The 9,574-nt window shown below is 36.5% G+C and overlaps 1 protein-coding gene across 1 annotated transcript; it reads left to right on the top strand.

The window, feature by feature from the left end:
• Positions 1 to 7,184: 7,184 nt before the first annotated feature.
• On the top strand, positions 7,185 to 9,351 carry LOC307069868 (heat shock cognate 71 kDa protein-like; the record flags this gene model as incomplete). The annotated part of the gene is given in 3 exon segments (XM_079728171.1): positions 7,185 to 7,289; positions 7,293 to 7,451; positions 7,455 to 9,351. Coding segments are annotated over 3 exon segments (1,947 nt in total). The 3' UTR covers positions 9,138 to 9,351.
• Positions 9,352 to 9,574: the final 223 nt, after the last annotated feature.

Raw genomic sequence — 9,574 nt, 5'->3', positions numbered from 1 at the left:
AGTCTTGAATACAGTATATGTAAAGAACTGTTACATATTATCATTTAGTAATATAGTACACATTCAACAGTAAAAATGCAGATAATCCATTTATAAATGGGCAAATGATTTGAATAGACTTCTCTCCAAAGGAGATACGCAAATGTCCAATAAGGGCATGAAATGTGTTCAACATTATTAGTAATCAGGGTACTGCAACTCAAAACTACCAGCAGATACCATTTACCACCCACTAAAATGGCTATAAAGCAAAAGATAGTCAATAACAAGTATTGGTACTGATGTAGGGAAACTGAGCCATAATACAGTGCTGGTAGAAATGTTAAATGGTGAAGACTCTTTAGAAAACAGTTAGGAAGTTCCTCTAAATGTTAAATATAGAGTTACTATATGACTCAGCAATTCCACATCTAGATACAAAGAGAAAATAAATGAAAACTCATGCCCACAGAAAAGCTTGTGCAAGAGTATTCATAGTAGCATTTTTCTCAATAGCTAAAAAGTGGAAACACATCCAATGTCCATCAACTGAAAAATGGATAAACAAATTATGGTTTATCCATACATAGTAATAATATTTCACCATAAAAGGACATTATGATACATACTACAACATGGAGAACTTTGAAAACATTCTAAGTGAAAGAACTTCATCACAAAAGACCAAGTGTTGTATGTTTCTATCTATATGAAATATTCAGAGTATACAAATACAGAGACAGAAGGTAGATTACTGCTTGCCCAGGCCTGGCAGGGGTGTCTAGGTTAATTGGCAGTAACAGCTTATGGGTATAGGCTTTCTTTGTAGGGTGATGAATATGTTCTAAAATTCAGCTGTGTAGATGGTCAAGTAACCGTATGAATATAAAAAAATCATTGAATTGTACACTTTAAATGCGTGCATTTTGTGGTATATAAATTGTTACCTCTACGAATCTGTTTAAAATACCTGCTATGAGATTTTATTTTCATTTTAAAAGGATTTATCATTTAGTAATATAGTAATGTTAAGGTTTATCTAGTCTAATAAGAGCTGTCATTAATGTTAAAACAATGAACCAAAAGAATGCTTACATTTCCATTTTAGGTAAATTATTTCTTTGCCATAGGCTTATTATTAGGGTTTCATGATCTTGAGTGTAGCATACATGCCATATGGTGGTAATTTATCCTAATTGAGCATTTATTTTTTAGTTGAATCATTCTTTATGAAGTATTGCTTGATAATGCAATCACAATCCCATAACTAATTGTTAAAAAAAATTAAAACAATCAAAACACAACTTAAAGCTCCAAGGATTCAATATGCTTTCTGGAACAGAAAACAGAATCTTAGGGATGGAAATAAAAAGTACTTATTAGTTAAAAATAAGTACTTATAAGCACCCTGGTTTGTCCCCTTATATTTGCAAGGTTAAATGTTCATGGACAAGAATATAAAGCAAAGCTATTTATACTCTGAATATTATCTCTGGCCTCCTGAAGTGATTGACTTTAGTCTCTGGGGTGGTTCTGATTCTAAATTGGTAGTAGTGTCTGTATAGTTTTCCATTAGATATAGGCTGCTCCAGTGTATTTTCTGAATCATCAAATAATTCATATAAGATAATTTCCAAAATATTTGGTATATCTCTGTGAAGAAATATTGGGCTTGCCAAAAAAAGTTCATTTGAGTTTTTCCATAAGATCTTCAAGTTAGGGTAAATCTAAAGGCCAAGAGCATATAGACTCATTATTCACATGGAAAGTATTTGTGATATTAAGCTACTGCTGGAAGGATAAAATATTTTGAATACATTTATATTTAATTTTTTCAATTGGCCTAAACTAAGCTTTGTTAACTCATTTTGAAGCTGATTGTCCAATAATTCTGAACATCATTTAACCCTTTCTCTTTTGAAAAACATGGTCTGACATTTTTCTTTACCTCAAAAAAAAAGACGTTAAAATTTTGTCTATAATTGTAAAAATAACACATGCTCATTTAAGTATATTTAAAAAACAGAAAAAGTAGAAAGAGGAAAATTGTACAGATGTAGTATTATCACCCCCAAAGCAATGATTGTTAAGACTTTGTTTGTATCTGTAAAACACACACATCACAGTAGATATATTAAATAAATATTAAATAAATGTTAGCACAGCTTTTGGAGAAGGTTAGGTTTGAATTCTACTTCTGCTTGCCCCCCCCCATAGTCAGAATAGAAATATTTATTTTCTTACTGTTTAAAAATAGTTGCAATTTTCTTATTTAATTAAATTTTACATTGAGTTATAACTCAAAATTTTAGCCACAAATAGTGAAAAATTCAGTCAATCCTTTTTTTTTCTTTTTTTTTTTTCTTTTGCGGTCTGCAGGCCTCTCACTGCTGTGGCGTCTCCCGTTGTGGAGCACAGGCTCCTGACGCGCAGGCCCAGCGGCCATGCTTCACAGGCCCAGCCGCTCCGCAGCACGTGGGATCTTCCCAGACTGGGGCACAAACCCGTATCCCCAGCATCGGCAGGCGGACTCTCAACCACTGTGCCACCAGGGAAGCCCCAGTTAATCCATTTTTTGTTTGTCTGCTTAGCACTGAACAAATTAAACTAATTTTTAAAATTGTTTTGACAGTTTTAAACTGAATTAACTGAATCAATCAAGTACTTTTGCATCCTAGTTAGGTTATTTTATCCAAGGGTTTTAGAAGGTTGAATTATTAGGAACCAATTTCATTCATTCCTTCATAAAGTTATATATAAGAACTCACTGTTTGGGAAGCAATATAATATATGGTTTTTAATCTGTTAGATACTACTATGAGATGATTTATCAGCTGTATGGTTGTGTACAAGTTTCTTGACCTCCCTTCACTTTATCTCTCTATCTGTAAAATGTAGTTAGTTACAATCCCCTCTTTCACAGGGTGTGTTTTTGAGAATTAAATTGGATAATACATATAAAGTATGTAGCACAGTTTCTGACACATAGTAAGTGTTCAATAAAAGTTTTCTATTATGACCTTAGGCCTACCACTGTGAACAATACAGAGATATATGGCCTGATGCCTACCCTTAAAAGCTTAATTTTAGTTGAAGAAGTTAACACCCATCAAGATGCTAAAAATATTTTAATAATTAATAAATAATACAAGACAGAAATATCAATACATCTCAATACAAGAGATGCCAGAAAGTAGTATGTAAGTGCCAAATTAGTGGATACATTGAGCTTCAATGGAGGTTCATGAAATAGATGAAATTTGAGATTTATAAATGAAGAGTAACATCTGAGGCAAAGATCCCCCCAAAATGTATAAGTGTAGGAATAAGGGTGGTGTCAATGAATTACTCATCCAGACTGGCCTGCCTTTACTTAGGAGTGAATATATTAACCAAGCTTAAAAAAACATCTTATAAAAGAACAATCTTGAAAATTGTTAACCACTAACTCCTTTATATGGGAAATCAATAAGATCCTATAAAATTTTTCCTTATGGACTTTGTACTGTTTATATAATGCATCTTATTCTAGATCTCCTGCGTGTTTGTAGTACAGAAATTAGTTAATATTTTCTAAAATACTCAGCACACAACTGCAAGAATATAGTTCTCTTTTAATTTTCTTATTTGGTCTTGATTAATAACAGTTTTTTGTTCCTGTATTATCACTTAATACTATTTATGGTTAAATTTCTGAAAAATTACACTTTGTGCTTAGGAAGTCACCTTACTAAAGGTAACTGGAGATTGTTGTAGAAATTATATTACTGGAAATAACTACCAAACGAAATCACCTGGGTTGTGAATTCTTCTTTTTTTTTTAAATAAATTCTGAGATTATGCTGCTTTGTAATATAAGAAAAACTTCAATCTTTAAAAGCTGGCAAAAAAGAACAAAAATTTATTTTATAAAAAGCAGTTTCTTAAACATCTTTATTGGAGTATAATTGCTTCACAATGGTGTGTTAGTTTCTGCTGTATAACAAAGTGCATCAGCTATACGTATACATATATCCCCTTATCTCTACCCTCTTGTATCTCTCTCCCACCGTCCCTATCCCACCCCTCTAGGTGGTCACAAAGCACAGAGCTGATCTCCCTGTTCTATGTGGCTGCTTCCCACTAGCTATCTATTTTACATTTGGTAGTGTATATATGTCCATGCCATTCTCTCACTTTGTCCCAGCTTACCCTTCACCCTCCCCGTGTCCTCAAGTCCATTCTCTAGTGGGTCTGCATCTTTATTCCCATCCTGCCCTTAGGTTCTTCATGACCATCTTAAAAAATATATATTTTAAAGAACTTCTTGTGTAGCTAGTTTAATTTCACTTTCTATGTCTATTTTATAAGGTATTCCTATCATACAATATGAGATGCATGGAAGTTATACAATTTAATAGTATCTATCTGTCTGTCTATCTATCTATCTATCTATCTATCTATCTATCTATGTGTCATCTAGATTCTTACTCTTAAGACAGTGGGGGAAACATTTGTATATAGAGAGTCCCTTTATCTGTGATCCTCAAGCCATCCAACTTATTTGGACAGCTTAAAAAGCCAAAGTTGTATAAACACATGTGATATACCTTAAACCAATCTTTTCAAACATAGGTCTGCATGCAGGTTAATAACTAGGATTTTATTAGGCCTTGATGAAATGAGCAAAAAAGAGGCACATATTAATTTTATATTTCAATGTGCGATTTCTAGCTTCCTTTCTTTGGAAGGACTATCATCATTTATTCTGAGAATATGTCCTTTCTACTCCTTTTGGAGTTAAAATTGCCTTTCTAACTTCCAGGTCTTCCAAGATGGGAATCCTATTTCTCCCTAGTGCTTCCTCTTGGAAATAAATCCCCTGGTCGTAGCAAAACCGAAAAAAAGTTATAAGCAGACTCTGAATGATAGGAAGAAGTGAGAGGACTGGCTACGGACATGAGATTTTAGTAATGATGTCGTGAATTTCCTTTTGCCTCCCATATATCCTGAATGGGGAAGGGGAGAGGCCCCCAAGTTAAAGTCACCAATGAGCACAGCTGAAGAAAAAAAACTGTTCCCCTTATCCAAAAGACTGGAAAAAGCATAGCCTGACAGAACAGAGAAAAAATATATAGTACACGACCTAATCCTGCCAAATACCGATGGAAAATCTAGCATTCTACACCCCCCACACACCTCAAATCAAGGCAGGCTGAATGGACACCTTATCCGCCCACCTCCTCCTTCCTGTAGGAACAGGGTCTGGTGCTTTGTTTCCCCTGACTGGTTGTGGGCAAAGCAAGGATCTGATTTTCATCCCAAGCCTAGTGGAAGCAGGCTTCTCTCAGAATCCCCCACCAAATTAATTTTGGCAGGGTTGAGCAGAAAGCTGATCTTCCATCCACCACGTGGTGGCAGCAGGCAGTGCTTCCAACTCCCTTACCATGGTAGTCACAAGGGAATCCAGCAGGGAGCTTGGACGCCACACCAGCCAGCAACAACAAGACTTACGGAGGTGAGGCAGGCTAGTTGGCAGTCTGCTTTCTCAATCTCCCCTGTTTCAGCAGGGTACCAAAGGGAGATGAGTCTCCACCTACATTCAGTAACAATGAAAGTGAATAAAGTGGTTTTACAAGGGACTAGTTTGCACTCCATTCCATGCACCCCACTCTGTCAGCAGAGCCCAGTTGGGAGCTGAACCTTCATTACCATCCAGCATCAACAAGGTGTATCAGGCTGCGAGATGTGGTCTAAGTGATATAATTCTTCCACTACTATTATTTCTGGTTTAGCCAGGGGGACAGAGCTTACAACTCACACGTTTTCAATGAGGTGGTGTGAGTCAGCACTACCCATTTTTATGGGGTTGTAACAGTAGAGCGCAGCAGGTAACAATTTCTATCTCCTCCCCAGATCTGTGTGCTACATCTAACTAGGATGACTCCCTGCTAAAAAGATTAAACAAAATCCTAAGTCTCAAAACAAAATACCCAAAATGCCTAGGATACAATAGAAATCATTCATTTTATTAAGAATCGGGACAATCACAACTTGAACATGAAAAGAAAGGCAAGAAATGTCAATACTTACATGACAGATGTTGGAATTATCTGACAAGGATTTTAATTCATCTTTCCAAAAAAGTGTTTTCTGTGAGCAATCAGGAACACATTTGAAACAAATGAAAAAAAAAAGAGAAATTTCAGCAAAGAAATAGAAGATATAAAAATACCAAAGGTAAATTATAAAAATAGAAAATAAGGTAACTGAATTTGAAAAAAATCATCAGATGGGATTAATGGTAGATTGGAAATGACAGAGCATAAAATCAGTGAATTTAAGGACAGATCAATAGAATTTACCCAATGTTAATAACAGAGAAAAAACAAACTGAGAATAAAAAGAGTCTAGAGGACCTATGGGAATACAATGAAAGAGGTAACAGTAATATCATCAGCATCAGAGAATGGAATAAAAATATTCAAAGAACAAATGGCTGAAAACTTCTTTAATTTAGCAAAAATCATAAACATAGAGACCCAAGAAGCTTAGAAAACCCTAAATAGGATAAACTCAAATAAATATATGCCAAGACACATCAGAATTAAATTCTGAAAGCCAAAGATAAATATATATATATATATATATATATATATATATATATACATATATATATATATATATATATATATATATATATATATATATATAAAACAACCCGAGAGAAATAATGCATTACCTATATGGAAACACAAATTCTATTGACAACAGATTTCTCATGTAAAATCATGAAGGCCAGAAAGAAGTGGCACAATATTTCTCAAGTACTGAAATAAAAGAACTGTCAATGGTAAATTTTATATCTAGCAAAATATCCTTCAGGAATGTAAGGGAATTTAAAAACAAAAACAAAAACAAAATCAAGCAAAGAAAGAAACAAAAAAAACCCTAAACCTACAACTACCTTATTATGCAGCAAATGCATTATTAGGCATTTATCTCAGATAAATGAAAGCATTACACAAATGTTTATAGCAGCTTCATCTGTAGTAGCTCCAAACTGAAAACTACCAAAATATATTTCAATAGGTGAGTAGTTAAATAAACTGTGGTACATGGTACATCCATACTCAACAATAGATGGGGATCTCGTTGAATGTGGCGGCAGCTCTATAGGTTGCTGTTTTCTCCTTCAGTGGACTCGGGCCTGCACTCCAGCAACCATGTCTAAGGGACTTGCAGTTGGCATTGACCTTGGCACCACCCATTCTTGTGTGGGTGTTTTCCAGCATGGAAAGGTGGACATAATTGTCACTGATCAGAGGAACTGAACTACCCCAAGCTATGTCACCTTTAGTGATACTGAACGATTGATCGGTGATGCTGCAAAGAACCAAGTTGCAATGAATCCCACCAACAAGATTTTTGATGCCAAATGCCTCATTGGACGAAGATTTGATGATGCTGTTGTCCATTCTGATATGAAGCATTGACCCTTCATGGTGGTGAATGATGAAGGCAGGCCTAAGGTTCAAGTAGAATACAAGGAAGAGACAAAAAGTTTTTATCCAGAGGAGGTGTCATCCATGGTTTTGACAAAGATGAAGGAAATAGCAGAAGCCTACTTTGGGAAGACTGTAACCAATGCTGTTGTCACAGTACCCGCTTACTTTAATGATTCTCAGCATCAGGCTACCAAAGATGCTGGAACTATTGCTGGGCTCAATGTACTTAGAATTTTCAATGAACCAACTGCTGCTGCTATTGCCTATGGCTTAGACCAAAAGGTTGGAGCAGAAAGAAATGTGCTGATCTTTGATTTATGTGGTGGCACTTTTGATGTGTCAATCCTCACTATTGAGGATGGAATCTTTGAGGTCAAATCTACAGCTGGAGATACCCACTTAGGTGGAGAAGACTTTGACAACCAGATGGTCAACCATTTTATTGCAGAATTCAAGCACAAACACAAGAAGGACATCAGTGAGAACAAGAGGGCTGTCCGTCGCCTTCGTACTGCTTGTGAATGTGCTAAGTTCACTCTCTCTTCCAGCACCCAGGCCAGTATTGAGATTGTTTCCCTCTATGAAGGAATCGACTTCTATATCTCAATTACCTGTGCCCGATTTGAAGAACTGAATGCTTACCTGTTCCGTGGCACACTGGACGCTGTGAAGAGAGCCCTTCGGGATGTCAAGCTAGACAAGTCTCAGATCCATGATATTGTCCTGATGGGTGGTTCAACCCACATCCCCAAGATTCAGAAACTTCTACAAGACTTCTTCAATGGGAAAGAACTTAATAAGAGCATCAACCCTGATGAGGCTTTTGCTTATGGTGCAGCTCTCCAGGCAGCCATTTTATCTGGAGACAAATCTGAAAATGTTCAAAACTTGCTGCTGTTGGAAGTCACTCCTCTTTCCCTTGGAATTGAAACTGCTGGTGGAGTCATGACTGTCCTCATCAAGCACAACACCACCATTCCCACCAAGCAGATGCAGACCTTCACAACCTACTCGGACAACCAGCCCAGTGTACTTATTCAGGTTTATGAAAGTGAGCATGCCATGACCAAGGATAACAACCTGCTAGGCAAGTTTGAACTCACAGGCATACCTCCTGCCCCCCGTGGTGTTCCTCAGATTGAAGTCACTTTTGATATTGATGCCAATGTCATCCTCAATGTCTCTGCTGTGGATAAGAGCACAGGAAAAGAGAACAAGATTACCATCACTAATGACAAGGGCCGTTTGAGCAAGGAAGACATTGAACGCATGGTTCAGGAAGCAGAGAAGTATAAAGCTGAAGATGAGAAGCAGTGGAATAAGGTGTCTTCAAGGAATTATCTTGAATCCTATGCTTTCAACATGAAAGCTACTGTTGAGGATGAGAAACTTCAAGGCAAGATTAATGATGAGGACAACCAGAAGATTCTTGATAAGTGTAATGAAATAATCAACTGGCTTGATAAGAACCAGACTGCAGAGAAGGAAGAATTTGAACATCAGCAGAAGGAGCTGGAAAAAGTCTGCAACCCCATCATTACCAAGCTGTACCAGAGTGCAGCAGGCATGCCAGGAGGAATGCCAGGAGGAATGCATGGGGTCTTCCCTGGTGGTGGAGCTCCTCCATCTGGTGGTGCCTCCTCTGGGCCTACCATTGAAGAGATTGATTAAGCCAGCCTAGCATAGGCTTAGCATTGTTCCACACAACATTGAAGGACTCAAATTTGTAGCAAATTCCATGGCAGTTTTAAAGTTGAGCTGCTGTAGTAAACTGGGCATTCTTGATACTTGAACATGGAAAGTGTGAACAGGGAAAGGAAATAACATTGCACTTTACAAGCACTGTATTGTGAGTGAAAAATGCAATGTCTTAAATAAAACTGTATTTAAAATTGGCAAAACAAAACAAAACAAAACAAGACAAAAACAATAGATGGGGACAAACTATTGATACATACAAGAACTTGACTGGATCTTAAAGACATTATGCTGTGTGAAAGATCCCAGTGCCAATAGATTATACTATATCATTCAATTTATATAACATTTTCAACATGCAAAAGTGTAGAGTTTGAGAACAGATTAGTGATTGCCTGTTGTCAGAGATG

The sequence above is a fragment of the Hyperoodon ampullatus genome (genome assembly GCF_949752795.1).
Source record: "Hyperoodon ampullatus genome assembly, chromosome: X".
NCBI classification, from domain to species: Eukaryota; Metazoa; Chordata; class Mammalia; order Artiodactyla; family Ziphiidae; genus Hyperoodon; species Hyperoodon ampullatus.
This window is presented reverse-complemented; position numbering and strand designations above follow the sequence as displayed.